Source organism: Saimiri boliviensis, chromosome 2 (assembly GCF_048565385.1).
Source record: "Saimiri boliviensis isolate mSaiBol1 chromosome 2, mSaiBol1.pri, whole genome shotgun sequence".
NCBI lineage: Eukaryota > Metazoa > Chordata > Mammalia > Primates > Cebidae > Saimiri > Saimiri boliviensis.
The window spans coordinates 144690360-144709699 of NC_133450.1; the positions used below are offsets into that span (position 1 = coordinate 144690360).

Below are 19340 nucleotides of genomic sequence, written 5' to 3' on the forward strand. Positions count from 1 at the left end.
CCTTCCCTGAGATTTTCTGAATTGGGAGTGGGGAGATAGAGTGGGGAGAGTAGAGAAAGAGGCAGAATATTAGTGCAACTGCAAGACAGGAGATGAGAGCCCTAGGGGATCGTGTTTCTAGGAAACATCTGAAGAAGGCCCCTCTGAAAATGAAGCCAACATTCCTGCTGAGAGAAGCCAGGATCAGAAATGGAGAACAGATGGAGGATTCATGTCTCTGGTTCCAAGAAGTCCAGCTGTACTTCGGCCCTTCCCACAGCTCAGGACCGTCCCTTTCTGAACCAAGTATTTCAGGTTCTTCCTGCCAGACCGATGCTCAGCATAGGACTTGGCAAGTGGCAGGTGAGCCACACAAATGGCCATTAGTAGTCCCTTCAAACTTATGATGAAAATACGAAACACTAAGGAGCAGCGGGTGATTTTCCCCAGTCTGAAAACCCCCTTCCTTAAGAAGGTGCTAAAGGGTCCAAGTCTACTCAGTAAAAGCCCAGGGGACAGGAGCAGAGGTCTCCCAGGGAAGAGATACCATCTCCTTTGGGTTGGGTGTCTGGAGGTCAGCTGCCAACTATGCCCTCTCCAGAGGTTTGAATCAAAGGTGCCCTATGGGAATTGTGCAAAAATTTTTTGGGAGTCAATGTTCAGTGTGGGGGGATACCCAGTTGCTTCCTCCTTTATTAACAGCGGGGGAGATGACGGGGTCTGGAAAGTGCTCTAACAGCCAGCAGCTTGTCACAGGGAAGCTCCTATACCAACTCACTCATTCACTGTCTCAAGTGGGACCCAAGGCCTGGGTGTGGTGACTCATGCCAGCTCATGTTGGCAAAGGCCAACACCGGGCTGCCCAGATGGGCCTTAGGCAGGGAGCAGCCAGCGCCCACAATCATCCAACAACCTCTCCTGAAGCTTCGCTTCCCCAGCCTAACTCCCCAGACAGCACTGGGAAGAAAGAGCAATAGTGGCTGCTGGCAGAAAAGGAAGGCAGAAGGAAGAGAAAACAGCCCCTGAGAAAACCACAGCCTCAGCGGTAGCTCTCTGGCTAATGTCCAAGAAGTCAGAGGGACAAAGGAGAAAGAAAGGAGAAAGTAAGAGAAAGGAATGAGTACTTCCTGAAGTCTACTGTGGCCTCAGCCTATTTTTATTGATCACAATAATCCTCAGGTTAAAACCGCCATCATCTCATTTTGCAGGTGAGGAAACTGAGGCTCAGAGAGCTTAACTTGCCTCAAGTCATCCAGCGAGCAGCTTAAGCCAGGACTCCAGCTCCAGCCTGTCTGACTCCAAGAGTGCATGCTCTTCCCGCGAGCATCCAGGCCCTCTACTTTGCCAGGGGCTGTAGGATCCCAGGCACTAGCTCCTCTGCAAGTGGGACTACAGGGCTGGGCTCTCACCACACACCAGTCACAGTGGCCAAGTCCAGCACACAGCACACACGCACATGGGCGTGCCTTCCAGACGTGATGCCGCCCAGCCCTCTGTTCCAGCAGATGCTCTACAATTCCCACTCAACTTCCAATTGCTCCTCTCCCACACCTGCAGCCCCTCACCCCCCATCTCCACAAAGAACCACAAATGTTGGCCAGGATAGTCTCAATCTCTTGCCCTCATAATCCGCCCACCTCCGCCTCCCAAAGTGCTGGGATTACAGGTGTGAGCCACCGCACCCAGCTGTTCTGCCTTTCTTAATGGGATCTGAGCAGGCAGAGCAAGCAGAAAGCTATCTACTTTTAGGGGCTGCCTGGAGCCAGCACCCTTAACCTGGGTCTGTGAAGCCTCAACAAGAGGCAGACAACTCAGAAGCAAGCAGGCTGTCCTGAAGACTGGAAGACATCCCTGGGGTAGAAGGTCCTGCCCTTCCCTCCCACCTGGCCCTCTGCACAGCACTGATGTCTGGCTCCTGTGACTCTACTTAACACAAGACCCTCGTGGCTTCTAATTCTTTATTAACTCATGTTTCTACTCCCATACAATCTAAAATCTTGAGTGTATGGGAGTAGAAACTCCCAGACAAAAGCTCTGAAGTGCTTACGCAACTTAACATCATGGTAACACTTCTTCCCACTACTAGTGTGATCTTTTTAACAGATTTATGCCTTCATTTCTAAAATGCCACCTGCAAACACACAGGATAGAGTTCCTAAGTCTGCCTATTAAATGAGTAAATAAATCAAGGTATGCGTATTCTATAGGACACCATATATTTAAAAAAAAAAAAAATGCCCGTGCCTGAAATCCCAGCACTTTAGGAGGCCTATGTAGGAGGACAGCTTGAGGCCAGGAGTTTGAGACCAGCCTGGGCAACATATTGAGACCATGTCACCACAAAAAAAATTTTTTAAATGTAGCCAGGCATGGGCACTTGCCTGCAGTCCTAGCTACTCAGGAGGCTGAGGTTAGAGGATCACTTGAGCCCAGGAGTTTGAGGTTACTGAGCTATGATCACACTGCTACACTCCAGCCTGGGCAACAGAGCAAGACCCTGTCTCTAACAAAAATAAAATTTTAAATTTAAAAATAAAAATAAAAATAGGCATTTGAGTTGACATAGCAGAATGCCCATGATATATTATGGAGTGAAAAAAAAATTTGTACGGTAAAGTTCAAGTTCCATTTGCATGATTAAATATATGACTCTGTATATCTGCATATGCCCAGTTAAGGGTCTGTTAGAATACACAGCAAGCAGTGAATAGTTGTTACCCTGGTGACTCTACCCATTTGCATATCTTTGCTAAGAGTGTGTTACTGTTTGTTTCTTTTTCTTTTCTTTTTTTCAGACGGAGTTTTACTGTTAACCAGGCTGGAGTGCCGTGGCACAATCTTGGCTCACTGTAACCTCTGCCTCCCAGGTTCAAGTGATTTTTCCCACCTCAGCCTCCCGAGTGGCTGGGATTACAGGCGCCTGCCACCATACCTGGCTAATTTTTGTATTTGTAGTAGAGACTGGGTTTCACCGTGTTGGCAAGGCTGGTCTCAAACTCCTGACCTCAGGTGATCTGCCCGCCTTAGCCTCCCAAAGTGCTGGGATTACATGCATGAGCCACCATACCCAACCTAAGAGTATGTTACTGTTACAAATTTTTTAAAGCAATGAGAAATATTCCCTGTGCATCAGGGCTTAGCAAAGGACACCAGAAAGTCCCCCGGAAAACACTCCCGGGTTATTCTAAGACTCCAAGTCTGCAGATGTGCTTCTGAAGTTGATACTATGGCACAGTTTTCTCAGGAATTGGTGAAAGTAGCCACTGAGTTGAGCACTTTTCCCAGAGGAAAGCTCCCCAAACTGGCTCCATTACACACCCCGCTCTGGATTCTAGGCATCTCCCATCCCACGAGGAGAAAACAGTCTGGGACAAGTGAAGCCCTCCAAACAGGCCCACAGACTTAATCTGCATGCTCCCATTCTTTTGCTGTTGTTTTTTATTTATTTAATTTTAATTTTTTTTTTTTTTTTTTTGAGACACAGTTTCATCTCGTTGCCCAGGCTGGAGTGCAATGGCACAATCTCTGCTCAACGCAACCTCCGCCTCCCAGGTTCTCCTGCCTCACCTTCCCAAGTAGCTGGGATTAGAGGCATCCACCAACATGCCCGCCTAATTTTTGTATTTTTAGTAGAGACAGGGTTTCTCCATGTTGGTTAGGCTGGTCTCGAACTCCTGACCTCAGGTGATCCACCTGCCTTGGCCTCCCAAAGTGCTGAGATTACAGGCGTGAGCCACAGCACCCAGCCTGCTCCCATTCTTTTAAAAGGTGGCCTGAACTAATGGTTTCTTTGTTTTGTATTTTTATTAGTTACTTCACCTCATACTGTAGCTAAAACAAATGTGTGCTTGTGTATTCAGTTAAGTCATGGTAAGTAAAAAATATTTTGTGCAGTCAGAAGGCAAGTTTAGGGATCTTTTTCCATATCCACTAATTGGGGTTAGTGTGTTCGACTAAAGGGTTAAAGAGAACAGCAGCGTGTTCTTTTTTCCACTCCAGTTCATTACTCAGGGATACAGAGCAACAATTTGAAGGCAGTTTTATCCAGCACAATGAAATCAAAGTTCCCAGGGCCTATGGTCATTAGACTCTGTGGGAGGTGGGGGGAGAAGTGTGGCATCGTTTCAAAAGTGAGGCCTTCTCAACTTTCAACTCTACTATGTGATACAAAGCTCTGAAGGATTCCACGTACCCCATCAGCTTTCCATTTGCAGCTTGTTCTCATTGGGTGAGCTATGATTTCTAACCGTGCATGTTTAAGTACTACAGATGAACTCCATTTAAAGTCATAGATTTATGTTTAATCTTCAGTCATAAAGAATGAGAACTTTTTTTTCTTCTTATGGAGTAAAAAGAAAGTCAAGCAACTTCTAGGGAGTATCTTGGAGTCAGAATACATTGACTTTGCTACCTTTCATCTTCTCTGTTTACATATTCTCATCACATCATTAACAATCCCGAATGGTCCTGAGATGGTCTCAGTGATCACTGTTCTGATCTGTGTAGAAGAGAAACTTGGCCCCTTTTCTGCCCTTGTCTCTGGCTCTGTCCTTCCTCAAGCAGGAAAGCTCTGGAAGAGGGGTTCCTGCCCCTTCCCTACCCCATCTCCCCACCCCTAGGTGGACCAGAGGAGCCCAACCACCGGTCAAGGCCAGGCCAAGGCCTGTACAGGGGGTGGCAGGGGAGTCAGCATATGAGAAACTGTCTTCTAGGACAACTTTCTGTGTCTCCAGGTCTGACTCTAGCCATCTTCATCTCCCATTAGAAAGACTGGCCTGCTTTCTCACTGTTCCCACGAATGGTTTCTCCCTTGATATTAACAAACAGCGCGTGTTAATGTGATCTATCCTTTTTTAAAAAATGCTCTTCAAGGTAACCCTTGGAGAAGGCACCGGGGGTGACTGTCCACCCTACCCCAGGCTGTACCCTGATCACAATTTGCTGGCTGTGGAGAGTTCAGGGACAGCCCTCTTTCCCTGCCCCTCCCACCTTCTCACTTCTGAAACGGGTGATGGCCTTAGGCTCCTCTGAAAGCCTCCTCTAGGTACAAGGCAGGCCCTGGCCCCATCTCCAAACAAGTAAGGACGGCCTCCTCTCCCTCCACCTGCCATGTGCACCCCAGCACCTCAGCCCTTTCTCCAGGAGGCCAGCACTTGAGGTCCCCGGCTGCACCCTCACTGCTCAGCCTGCCCAGTTCTCCTGTCCCGGTTGGACAGTGACCAGTGGTGCTTCCCCAGAGGTAAGATGGGCGAGTGGGAGGTAGGACTCAGCCCCATCCCCATCCTACCACACATTTTAGAAACATTTCAACCAAGGTGAAAGACAGTAGGGTTTAGAGCTGACCCGGAGAGTATACCCCAGAACACCCTATTTCCTGAGTAAAGTAGGGGGCACAATGTGAGGAGCTGCTCTGCATCGTGTGACCATGCAGAAACCCAGCGGAATTTTCACCAGAATTCTAACATTGAAAAAAAATTCCACCCAGGTGCGGTGTCTCACACCTGTAATCCCAGCACTCTGTGAGGCTGAGACAGACGGATCACCTGAAGTCAGGAGTTCAAGAACAACCTGGCCAACATGGTGAAACCCTGTCTCTAATAAAAATACAAAAATCAGCCAGGTGTGGTGGTGAGCACCTGTAGTCCCAGATACTCAGGAGGCTGAGACAGGAGAACTGCTTGAACCCGGGAGGCGGAGGTTGCAGTCAGCCAAGATTGTGCCACTGCACTCCAGCCTGGGTGACAGAGCAAGACTCCATCTCAAAAAAAAAAAAAAAATACTTTCTGTCCCATAGTAAATTACGTAGAAGCCATTTTTCCTAAGCAGCACCTAGAGGAGGGGAAGCTCTGACAAAATCCTGACCCAGATAGAATCACCAACTGCACCAGCCTCAGGCCCCTCTTTCCTATGCTCCTTTAAGAGAACTTCCACCAAGACAGAAAAATCCTGTTGCGGGAAGAGCTGGACTCCAACAGTGATCACTCTCCTGAGGCAGAATCCCGTAAATCCACACTCATCCTTTTGCTGGCGAAGAGAGAACACGAATGGCAGAATGTGCAGACCCAAGATCTAGAGTCAGATGGCCTGGGTCTACAGCCCAGCCAGGCCACTTCCGAAAATACGACCTCGGCTTCTTCACTTGCAAAATAGAAATCATGATCCTAACAGTGGCTATCTCCCTGGGTAGTCGGGAGGATGAAACAGTCATATACACAGGAAGAATCACCCTTCTGCATCACAGTGGCCCTGGAAAGATGCATCTACGAACTCCAGCTCTTCCCTTGAATCTGCTCCTGCTGAGGCTCTGAGAACTCACAACAACAATAATAATATAGCAGCTGATATTTACCCATCACCAAGTGGGAGGTACTTAGTGCAACATTTAAAATTTACACATATATATATATTTATTTATTTCGATGTGTGCATGTGTACATACACATGCATACATGTAAATGTACACATACATACATGTGTACATACACATACATATAAATGATACACACACATAGAAATTAATATGTATATATAAATAAAATAGATGTGTATCTCGACTCATTTACTCTTCACAGCAACGCAATGAAAAGGTACTATTATTACTTCTAGAACCTACTACACAGATACGTTAGTGACTTGCCTAAGACCACACAGCCAGTAAATACTAGACTCTCTTAGACAGTTGTTAAATCTTAAGAGTCATGAAGATTTCCTCAAAATACCCAAGTTTGGGAGCTATGGGATCCTGAGGCAGGGCAACCTTGCTCTCCCTCAAGTGCTGCAACGCAGCCCCCACTCAGCGAATGAGAGCCAGGCTAAAAGGACCTCTTGGATTAGGCTACAAAACAGAAAGACGTTTAAACCAGTATGTTCACTGTCAGGCAGCCAGCTTCCCGCAGGCCCAGCAGAGAAAGACAGGAAAGCAGGGGAGGAGAACTTTGAAAGTTCTTCTCCAAATTTGCACTGGTTGGTTGAGATGCAGGCCACAGCACCTCATTTCCAGAGAGCTTCTGGGTTAATGGGTAACTCACCAGGCCCTGGATTACCAAGCTCAAACAAAAACCACCACAAGAAAGAGCAAGAGGAAAAGCTGACCAAATAGTCAAGATTTACTTTACTATTATTTTATTATTACTTTACTATTTTTATTATTATTATTATTTCTATAGAGTCTCGCTCTGTCACCCTGGCTGGAGTGCAGTGGCACAATCTCGGGTCACTGAAATCTCCATCTCCTGGGTTCAAGTAATTCTCCTGCCTCAGCCTCCCGAGTAGCTGGGATTATAGGTGTGTGCCACCACGCCTGGAAAATTTTGCATTTTAGGTAAAGCTGGGGTTTCGCCATGTTGGCCAGACTGGTCTCCAACTCCTGACCTCAAATGGTCCACCCACCTCGGCCTCCCAAATTGCTAGGATTACAGGCATCAGGCACTGCGCCCAGCCTCACATGCTTTACTTTAAAATGTAGTCTCTTCTTGGATGAAAAATAGTGAGACCCTCCATGAGTCCGCAGACTGACTCCCAGAGTTACCTGAAACATGGAGGTGTGTTGTACAAGGAGTTGTTTCCAGCCTGCACCTTGTATTCCAGGACCGAAGGGCACTCTCGGAGGGCAAAGCCCAGCAGGTCATCACGGACAATCACCACGGTGACCCCAGCAGAGCCAACATTCTTCTGGGCACCAGCAAAAATCACACCAAACTTAAAAAGAGAAAAACATGCTTTTTAAGAAGGATTTGGCCATTTTTCATACATGCACGCAAACTTCCCAACTCTTTATTCCTAAAGCACAATTTTTTAAGGAAATGACTGTATCCTGTGTAAGCAGCAGTCTGTGCTCTAAAGCAATCACCATCTGGGACAGCAAACCCATACTCAGAGTTTCAAAGCCTGAGGATGATCCGTCGGCCTGGTCCTCACCTGGATGGGGCTAACCCCATCACTGCAAAATCCTGGTACATACTCACACTCGCTCTGCATACCTCCTTTCTACCCCCAAGTCCATCTTTAAAGTGGGCCCTCTAACTCTCCCTGGTAACCAAGAAAAGAAACAGATTTTGTAATCTATTTAAATCTGTATAAAAGGACAGTCAGAAGATGCTGAGAAAGGGACTGCTATGACAGAGAGAAGGGGTGGGACAAGCTGCCTGAGGGAGAAGAAATTATAGAAAACAGATGTTTAAAGATACTTTAGGTAATTCTGTTGTGCAAGATACAGAACCCTCTCCCATGCCGCTCTCCACGAAATCTTTAGGAAAATCCAGCGTTGGCAGGGAGGTGGGGGTGGGGGAGAGTAATTTATAGTTGTTTAAAATTGCCAGTGCCTCGAGATCAGGAGTTCAAGACCAGCCTAGCCAATATGGTAAAACCCCATCTCTACGAAAAATACAAAAATTAGCCAGGCGTAGTGGCATGCACCTGTAAACCCAGCTATTTCAGAGGCTGAGGTAGGAGAATTGCTTGAACCTGGGAGGCGGAGGTTACAGTGAGCCAAGATCGTGCCACTGCACTCCAGTCTGGGCAACAGAGCAAGACTTCGCCTCAAAAAAAAAAAAAAAAAAAAAAAATTGCCAGTGCCTGATAATAAAAAGCAAACCATAAACCAAATACAGTATCTATAAACAATGGAATATTATTCAGCCTTATAAAAGAAAGTTCTGACACACACGACAACATGGATGAATCTTGAAGACATTCTGCTAAGTGTAATCAACCTGACACAGAAGGACAGATAGTACATGATTCCCTTCTAGGAGGTACCTAGCATAGTCAAATTCACAGAGACAGAAAGTAGAATGGAGACTGCCAGGGGCTGGAGGGTGGGGAGAGTGGGGAGTTCGTGTTTATAGACTTTCAGTTTGGGAAGATGTAAATGTTTGGAGATGGATGGTGGTGATGGCCGCACAGCAATGCGAATGCTCTTAATCCCACTGAACAGTGCACTTAAACATGGTTACCATTAAATGGTAAGTGTCAGTTAAACAGTAAATTTTATTGTAAGTATATTTTATGCCAATTAAAAAGGCAGAGTATCACTCAATCAGTTCAGCTGTTGTCTTAGATTCTTTACCTGCACTGGCCCCTGAGGAATGGACCTGGAGCACCGGTCCCACCGCCCCGCCTTGGTGAGCCAACTCATAAAACCTGTGTATCCTGTTGATGCTTTTGGAGTGGAGGTGGGTACCAGGCATGGGGAAGCTCCCTCACGTAAGTCCCCTGGCCTCGGGATAATCTGCTTCTGTTCTTAAAGACAAGTCACTCCCCATGTGTTGACCAAACAAGTTTCTAAGAACCACTCTCAAAAGCAGGACTCGAGTGGGATCCTGCGAGGCAATCATCATCATGAGGCTGGGAACGGCAGGACTCGGGTACTTCAACAGCTGGGAATTTGCCCCTGGCAGCCTGCTCACTGGCAGCTGCCCTGGCTTAGGGGTTCTGCAGGCCCCAGACGCCCATGGTTCTTCCTGTTCTTACATATATTAAAATGTGCCTGCAGAAACCAAGTCAGTGGGTTCCCCCCACGTTGCCTTTTATACACTACCTTAGAAACATCCACTGGCTTGGAAAGGAAGTTTGAGGACATGTCACAAACAAGTACTGCTCCCTTGACGTCAGGTATAAAGTCAAACTCCACACCATGCACCGTCTCATTTGCGCAATAATACACGTAGGAGGCATCCGGGTTGAGGTTCCAGGTGCCTGGATCTGGAATTTCTGTCACAGAAGACAAGTTTGAGACTCTGCACTTTCACTCTCCTCTTTCCTTATGCAGATGGGAGTCAACCAGGAGACCGACAGGCCTCTCCTAGCAGGGAAAGACTGACTGACTCCAAAGCATTGCACAAGTGAAAGCAGCAGCATCTCCCAGCCTCATCCTTTGTTACCATCGTTACCAACATCCTGAGAAGATGAGCGATGCCACCTTTTGACTTTTACTGAGAACAAATCATCTTCAAAAATGGCATGGGAAGGTGGGCATGGTGGTGTGAGCCTATAGTCCCAGCTACTTAGGAGGCTAAGGCAGGAGGATCATTTGAGCCCAGGAGCTGGAGGCTACAGTGCGTTATGATTATGCCTGTGAAGAGCCACTATACTCCAGCCTGGGTAACAGCAAGTCTCTGTCTCAACTAAATAAAATAAATTTTTTTTAAAAGGCATGGGAGATATCTGAGTTTTCACTTGTCACCCAGTATCCATCTATCCTTCATCTAATGATGGGCTAGTATTTTCTTCTTGGGACCCCAGCCGTCACCCACTCTCAGCCCATGTAATTCCAGGGAGCCAATGAAACCCACAGCCCAGATGTAGAATGCAACTCAGGCACGGCCACGGGGACTGATTCAGAATGGAGCACAGGAGACATGAGACTATTACTGGGAATGCTCTGCAAAGGCACTGAAACTTGGGACAATATAAAGTCAGAAAGAGCTGCAGCCACCTTTCAAGAAAAGGACAGCTTTTCCTGCCTGCGGAACCACCAGGTCCTGGAGACATTGTTGGAGTCCCTGATCAAGCCATATCTAAAGCCAAACCAGACCCTGGACTTCTTCAGCTAATCAGTTGAAAAGCTACTACTAACTACTCACTAGCTTCTGCAATAAGACTATGCATAGGCCGGGCACAGTGGCCTTCAATCCTAGCAATTTGGGAGGCCAAGGCAGGCGGATCACCTGAGATCAGGAATTCAAGACCAGCCTGGCCAACATGGTTAAACTCCATCTCTACTGAAAATAAAAAAAGTAGTCAGGTGTAATGACGGACACCTGTAATCCCAGATACTCGGGAGGCTGAGGCAAGAGAATCACTTGAACTGGGGAGGCGGAGGTTGCAGTGAGCCAAGACTGTACCACTGCACTCCAGCCTGGGTAACAGAGAAAAACACTATCTTGAAAAAAATTAAAAATAAAATAAAAGTATTCATAGGCTGTAGTCTTAGCTAGTACAGCCAGCCAATCTAAATGGTAACAAACTAACAACTGACAAAGGGAGAAATGAATTGAAAACTATAGATTGCCCTGGGCAGGGGTAACCCATCCATCAGCATTTCACCACCCAGCTCAGCTCCCAGAACTTACTTGTATAACTCCCAAGTTTAGGGTGAACGATATTTATAGTCCCAAACTTCTTGGCTTCTTCTGCGGCCTTAGCTGACCAAGCTCCTGTCACCACATAGTCCGCATACCTTCCTGCTTTCAAGCCAATCAGGTTTAAGGGGATAGCACTGAACTGGCCAGACCCACCTCCTTGCACAAAAATCACCTTATAGTTGTCTGGAACGGCTCTGGACAGAAGCACAGGTAATAGTAAATACATGGACTCATGCGGTCAAAGATTGAGAACAAGTGATGCTCTACCAAGTGCTTTACCTTGGGTGGATTTACTACAAGAAATATGGTAACGTTCTAATACTACTTTATCTTCCCTAACTCACTCATTTATCTATGCAATCCTTGGACAACTATTTACTGGGGACTATGCTGAAAGCCTAGGGTTACTGTTCCTCCTCTTCCTAGTGACAACACCTTGATGTTCCTTTAGGAAATTACCCCTCTGCCACTCTAGTACACATGGTTCAACTGTGTTGGTCAACCCCGGCTCAAGGGGGATAAGCACCTACCCCAGGCTGGCCAGTGAAATTTGGTACTGAGACCTTTACTCCAACTTCTGGGTAAGGAAAGCTGTTTCTATTGAGGGAAAGAAGAAACTTGTAGGAGCTAATGCTGCAACCAATGGTGGCCACCTGATGAACAGAACACCTAAGAAAGCAGATCCAGAAGACGGGGGAAAACCACTTTCCTGGGATCATTTAGATGCACCTAAATCCTCCTGCATTCTTCTGTTAGGTGAGGTAATACATTTCTTTTTACTTAAGCCAGTGAGTTGGGGGTCCTACAACTTGCAACCAAAGATCCTGTGTTACGCACCATGCTATGAACCAGGTGGATGATGGGCAGGAGTTTTTGATAATGTTTTAGGCCTAGCCATGAAATTATGTATCTATTATACTTTAAAATAAAAAGCAAAATTCTTTGACTCCTGGATGAAAAATTAAGATAATGATGAGAATGTCTACAGGCAGTAGAATGAGGCCAACTCCAAAGGACAAGGCCATGGAAGCTGGACCCAGGCCTTTGAGTAAGGTCAGAGCCCGGGAATAGGTGTACAGAAGCCAGATGGCCAGGGAACAGAGCTCCAGCAAAGATACAGAGGTAAATTAATAAAGGGCAGGGCAACGTGGCAGGGTCTTGGGGAATGGCTGATAGGTAAATATCTTGTCCTGAAACATGCATGACCTACAATCAGTGCTCAGTAGGATAGCAAGCTACCAGCAAGTCTTAGGAGACTCTAGCCATGAGGTTCTTAGCAGCTGGGAAGACTGAAAACCCAAGACACGAGTTCCAGGTTCATATTATGCAGATACAGAGCAGTTAACAAGGCCAGGAATTAGACGGAAGGAAACCAGGCTGAGGTCTAAGCACAGATATACAAGGTAGGACCCAGGTTAGGACAATAAAAGGTAAGACCTTAAATTCAACTGGGACCCCAGTCAGAAGAAGCTCATAGCCATGTCATCAAATGCCATCTCTCCCAGGTTAATGTTCCAAATACCCACTCCATGAAGGACAGGATTGTCCTGTGAATGTAACATGATACTCAGCAGGCCAACGGATGTGGGAAGCCAAGCAGATGGCTACCAGCTCTGAACATTCACACTGTAATTAGCGTCTACTGCTCCTCAGAGAAATACCACCAAGCCTGCCCCATCGGAATTATTTTATCAAAGCAATTTGAAAAAGAAAGTATAAAATAATCAGTATAATTCTAATGTTATTACTGTAATAATGTAAAAATGGGTCCTAACATATTAGTGATTATCCCTGACTAGTGGGGTAAAAGTTAATTCCAGTTTAGTTGAGAGCTACAGTGTTTTTACTGAACTTTCTACCATAAATGTGCATTATTTTTGTGAGCAGGAAAAAAAATGGTATGCTTTCAAAATTTGTAGGTTTATGTGAACATATTATATAATATATAAGAATCTCTCTTTAAACAGCAATCTATTTAAGGATAAGGTATCCTCTGGATAGGAAAGGCAGTGCAGATAACCCAGGTTTTATCAAAGCAGCAGTTCCTAGAGTTCAGAACTCTTACAATTACCCAAAGAGCCTATTAAAAATAATTTCTCCAGATTCCGATTTAGGTCTAAGTGGTGCCCACGACTTGAATTTTTTAATACTCCCCCCAACCAGGTGACTCTGACAGATGGCATGAGACCCCAACTTCAAGAACCCCTGAAGTAATTTGTAGTCAATTATGCTGACAAAGATGACCATTTCTTTGTCATTTACATCCCTTTCATGCCAGTTTAACTACCACAGCAGCTGAAAAATCTGTCCTAGATACAATGATTTCAAATCTTTGGAAATATCACATAAAATAAGAAGAAAACCCTACAAACACAGGATGGGGAACAAGTAGCAAGCATTATGTTCTAAAAGTGAGTTGGAAAGAATCTTAAAAGGATTATTTTTAATTATGGAATATTCTGAACAAACAATAGAGTGTAGAAAATAATGGAAGACATCCAGGTTTAGGAAGTATCTAACAAAAGTAACGTAATTTGGTCTTTTTAAAACTTACAACAATTCCCGCACAAGATTCTCTGTGTTGTTAATAATCTTGGCAAAATCTGACGATCTGTGACTCATTTCTGTGAAAGGAAAGGTAAACAACAACAACAACAAAAGTTCCAGTTTAAAACCAAATGAACAGAAACACCTATGAAATTTGCAAGTAAACAATAAAGGGAAATTTCAGGTATTCTGCATACAAATTGTGGGCCAAGGCTCAGTTAGTTTAGGGGATCATCCAAACTGATTTTCAAATTCCAAACATTTCAGCTTTACAGTCATGGCAGGAGGATTTTTCAAGTGGCACATTCGTTGTGCAAGCTATTTATTAATTCGCCACTCTGTGATGTTCTCTGTGATTCTTCCTACCATCTCTTTCTCACAAACAGGAATCCATGTGCAACAGGTGCCCTTTAGCATAAGAGCACAAAATTCTATGTTTGCTCTGAGACTATATCTTTCTTATAGACAGCATTCATTGAAAACAGTTCTACAAAAGTTTATAACCAAAATAATTACAAAGAATTTTAAAGACTTCTACAAAAGACTTCTATGAAGTCTTCTATGAGGTCTCACTTCATAGAAATCTAAGTATATGTCCCAAACCAAAAAGAACAAAATGTAACAGAAATAAGCAATACAATAAACCCTATGGTTTCTTAATACCATTCAGTCTTAGGAACTACCAAAAATAAAAGAAAATAAGTTTTAGAATGCAGAGGTCCTCTTCCCTAAAAATATAGGGGAAACTTAACAATGAAATTATTCATGTGCCAGGTCTTCATAATAGGCTTGTATACTTTTAAACTTTAATAAGGTTGTATTTAAGTATAATAAAAACTAAATTAAATGTAAAGCAATATTATAAATACTTGGAGGCACTGTTATGCAAATGTACAGTATCTTCTAATCCTAGGTCTTGTGATTAGCAAAAACCAATTATGACAGAGTAAGCTGAGATGTCAGAGCTTCTCACCAGCATTTATGCTGTTTTCAAAATGGTTTTTATCAAACATGCAACCTAAGCTATTAAAGTTTAAAGATACATCTGTAAAGGCCTATAAGAAGACCCTATACACTCTGTAATTCTATATCTGATGCATTCAAATTAGTTCCCTTTGGGCCAGGGCTCGGTGGCTCAAGCCTGTAATCCCAAAACTTCGGGAGGCCAATGTAGAAGGATTGCTTGAGGTCAGAAATTTGAGATCAGCCTGAGGAACACAGCGAGACCCCATCTCATGGTGTCTTTCAAAAACGTTTTAAACATGTTTAAAAAATTAGCTAGGTATGGTAACATGTACCTATAGTCCTAGCTACTCAGGAGGCCGAGGCAGGAAGCTCACTTGAGCTCAGGGGTTAGAGGCTGCATGAACTATGATCATGCCATTGTATTCCAGCCTGGGCCACAGAGCAGGACCCTGCCTCTTAAAAAAATAAATAAATAAAAAGTTTCAGGCCAGGCGCGGTGGCTCAAGCCTGTAATCCCAGCACTTTGGGAGGCCAAGGCGGGTGGATCACGAGGTCAAGAGATCGAGACCATCCTGGTCAACATGGTGAAACTCCGTCTCTACTAAAAATACAAAAAAAAACTAGCTGGGTTTCGTGGCGCGTGCCTGTAATCCCAGCTACTCAGGAGGCTGAGGCAGGAGGATTGCCTGAACCCAGGAGGCGGAGGTTGCGGTGAGCCGAGATCGCGCCATTGCACTCCAGCCTGGGTAACAAGAGCGAAACTCCATCTCAAAAAAAAAAAAAAAAAAAAAAAGTTTCCTTTGAAACTGGACACGCACAGAATTCAAAAGTAAATCTTACCAAGAACACTAATGCCAACTCCTTTGTAGTCTAATAATTCCTTTTGTATCTCCAACAACACCTAGAAAAAAATCAAAGAAAATAAGGTGATTTCAACGTGCTTTGCACAGCTTTCGCTCTGCACATACAAACCTGAGAGGACGAGGAAAGCTCTGTGGTGAGGTCCTCCGGTATCCATCCCCACCCACCCCAGTCCCCGTCCTCCCCACGTCCACAAAGCCAGCGATGATGCAACTTACACACAAGGCAAGCATGAAATTAGGCAATGTGACTGATGCCAATACACTTTTTCCAAAGGCATGAATGTACCGATTCCCTAGAAAATATCCCCTTCCCAAATCTTATTCACCACTCTCCTAAAGCTAAAACACGGTATTAAAGTACAGAATGCATAAGGTTCTGGGTTACAGGAACAACAACAACAACAATTATGCCCAAATTATACAGGTAACTCAAGTTTCCGATTCCTTTTTGTCTAAGGTGCTAGACTGGGAAGCGTGGGGTAGGCAGGAAGAAGGAGGAGGCTGCTGTGAATCAGATTTGTCCCAGGGTGCTGCAACAAGACTAACACAATGTTGATAGTTGCTGAGTCTCAGAGATGGGTCCTTGGAGGTTCATTACACTACCTCTTCCTTTGTGGATGTGAGGATTCCCATAATAAAAAATAAAGAGAAAAAGAAGAGCTTTTAAAATGAATATAAAATAAGTGCAAAAGCAACCAGCCAGAGAAAGTCTATAAACAGGAGGCAGTTTTTTGTTTTTTTTTTTTTAAAGGTGCTAGCTAAGGAGGGCATTATTAAAGCACAGCTATAACCTAAACTGGATTGGAACTTGTCTGAAAAAAACAATATTTTAACAATAAAGAATTAGACAAAAAAAGACTGCCTTGATGACTGGGTCTAAGAATGTGTTATTGTTTTCTGAAATGTTGGATGCTTGTTAGCACTGGCTGATCAAATAAACTAGAGTGAATCTTTTCCTTTAGCAAAGAGAAACCTCCATCTGTGAATAATCTTTGAACTCGCTCTGAGAGTGTATGTTTCTTATAGATAGCATTCACTGAAAACAGTTATATAAAAGTTTATAACCAAAATAATTACAAAGAGCTCTAAAGACTTCTACTCAATAATCAAACCTCCCTAATCTAGTAAGTTTTTTTCAAGTTGCAGAATGCATTGCTTTTGTGGATCACAATTAAATTTTTTTAAAGGCTTGTTTCATTTTAATGGCTGATCCGTGTAATCATGGAGGCCAGTATGTACAGACAAAGGGGGAGCATTTATTGCTTGGTCTCTTCCTCTTTGGAGAAAGTCCTGATGATCTCCTCTTTCTTGGCCTGGAGGCCTCTTCACGGCACTTGCATGCTTCCTTGGTCTTAGACCTGCCGGCCTCAGCCTGATCAGCCTTAAACTTCTGGGCTCAAGAGATCCTCCCACCTTAGCCTCCTGAGTTGCTGGAAAACAAGCACGCACCATCACATCCAGCTCAAAACTAATTTTTTTTAATCAAACAGAACAGACTAGAGTAGGATAGAATACAAAATAGTGTATACCACAGGTAATTGGGCTACACATAAGGCTTTTATTTTTTTCTTTAGTTTTTTTTTTTTTTTTTTTTTTTTTTTGAGACGGAGTTTCGCTCTTGTTACCCAGGCTGGAGTGCAATGGCGCGATCTCGGCTCACCGCAACCTCCGCCTCCTGGGTTCAGGCAATTCTCCTGCCTCAGCCTCCTGAGTAGCTGGGATTACAGGCAAGCGCCACCATGCCCAGCTAATTTCTTGTATTTTTAGTAGAGACGGGGTTTCACCATGTTGACCAGGATGGTCTTGATCTCTTGACCTCATGATCCACCCGCCTTGGCCTCCCAAAGTGCTGGGATTACAGGCTTGAGCCACCGCGCCCGGCCCAAGGCTTTTATTTTTATTACAATTAAATGTGTATCCTTTGTCATTTTGTAAACATGTTTTTCACTGTAGGTTACAGTAAAATAAAAAAAAGTTTGAAACCTTCTCTAATCTCTACAATTCAACTAAATCAAGGAAACACATAAACAGCAACATTTGCCTGCTCCCTCGCCCTCTCACCCCACAGGTTACGTGCAATCCAAGGGCAAAAATCCTCCCAGAAAAATTAATAATAAATAATTGCGTTACTGATGACAACTGCCATTACAATTACTGTAATAAATTAATAACGAATTACATAGGGAACAAATATTTGGAACACTCCAAAACATGGGGGATGGAGGAGGAGGCTACAGGAAACATTTCCAGAGCTGGAGCAGGGAATCTCACCTAAAACGAACTGTTACCACTGAGAAGAGATAAGCTCTGTCCTCTCAGCTACTGTGAGCGCTGCCCCTGGAAAAGCAAGACGCCCTTTCCCCTTTAAAATTGGATTCCCTATTCTTACCACAACACAGAGGAGGCTCTGTCCTAGGGAGATTTCTACTGTGCTCAACAATTGATAATTGTAAATTACTTGGCTATGCCCCAACAGACTATCAGCTCTATCCTGGTTACAAAAATAAAAATACAACAGCAGCGGCAGCCGCCTGACAATGGGCTCAAGGCACATGAGAGGCTTTGCCTTCTTTACTGCTGGTGGGCTGGGGAAGGGGGTTAGGCAAGGGAGGGGAGGAGCCGGGCTGGAGACTGGGAAGGCAGACAGTGAGCTCCACTTTGGTGGTCTGATTGCGGCCCGGTGGAGAATTCAATCATTCGGTTTACTCCGGAACGAAACGAACAGAGAGAACTGGGTTAAGCAGCCCAAAGCCTACCAGAGTTCGAATACTCGAACGCTTTTAGGGGACAAGCAGATTAAAAAGAGGGGGGTAGGTAGGGAGAAAGGCTTTAGGAAAGGTTAGGTTCTATGATGGGCAAGGCGGGGAAAGTTGGACTGAGGGTTTTCAAATTTACAGTTCTGAAAAGCAGTGTTCACAAGTGCTGCTAAAGCAAACAATGGTGTAGGGTCGGGGGACACCCACACGCAGACCTTTTAAGTTTGCAATCCCTTTCAGCTCACGTGACCCACTGCACTATGCAAAACCTGTCATCGATTCATTCCCATTCACCACTCATTTCACACTGTGTCCATTCATGCATCCGCTCCACACTGCCCGGGCTCGCTGCACAGCTGCGCTAGGCGAACGCAGAGATCAGAGCTCTTTTTACTCTGCCCCACCTCTGCCCCCGGGCTGCCCGGCCCTGCCTAGGAGATGGCACAGCCCGGGAGTCTGCAGGTGCGCCGCACCGGCGGGACAGCAGGCCCCGGCCAACTGAGTCGTGCACTGCCTCGCACCAGCAGGCAGCGCCCGGGCAGCTGCATGAGTACGCCTCGCCGAGTTTCCTCTCCTACTGCATTCTTCCCGAAGCCCGCTTGCTAGAGCTGCTGCTCTTGCCGTGCACGCCGGTGCAAAGTACCTGGGAGAATCAAGGCGGGGAGCGGGAACCCGAGTGCCACAGGCAGGGATGCCACGCGCGTGCTCCCGCTTGAACCTCACTCCCGGCGAGCGCTCGCAGGGACTTACTGAGTGTGGCAGCTTGGCGGGACCAGGTCCGAAGTTGACCACCTGCCTCGGGGCGTCCATGGTGCGGCGGCGAGGACGGCGAGTCAGCAAAGGAGGACCGAACGCGTGAACGGCAAGCGTTCCCTGCAGCTGCGCTGCGAGTCTGCAGCCGGCTCAGCCCCTGCCGTGTTCCAGCGCCGAGTCTGCGGCCCATTGGCCTGCGCTGTCTCAGACCCTGCGCTGATTGGTTTGCGCGAAGGAGCTCGCAACCCCATTGGTCGCGCTTCCGAGCCGAGTCGGAGCAGTTGCTCCTCCTCGCGTTTACAGTTTCAACCCCCCTTTTTGATCAATGCAAGGAGCGCGCGAGATTGCGCCAGCCAGCCGGATCCGCTGGGCGCCTGCCCGAGGATCGTGGG

The 19340-nt window shown here is 45.6% G+C and overlaps 1 protein-coding gene across 1 annotated transcript in view; it reads right to left on the minus strand.

Annotated features, from left to right (window-relative positions):
* Positions 1 to 19113, minus strand: part of PSAT1 (phosphoserine aminotransferase 1) — a 33328-nt gene extending 14215 nt beyond the window's left edge. The window contains exons 1-6 of the mRNA XM_003920863.4: positions 18946 to 19113; positions 15417 to 15477; positions 13618 to 13687; positions 11052 to 11257; positions 9518 to 9690; positions 7508 to 7677 (exon numbers count right to left, since the gene is read on the minus strand). Coding sequence (XP_003920912.1) covers positions 7508 to 7677; positions 9518 to 9690; positions 11052 to 11257; positions 13618 to 13687; positions 15417 to 15477; positions 18946 to 19005 — 740 coding nt within the window. The 5' untranslated portion in view covers positions 19006 to 19113. The remainder of the gene's footprint in view (positions 1 to 7507; positions 7678 to 9517; positions 9691 to 11051; positions 11258 to 13617; positions 13688 to 15416; positions 15478 to 18945) is intronic.
* Between the last annotated feature and the right edge of the window lie 227 nt (positions 19114 to 19340).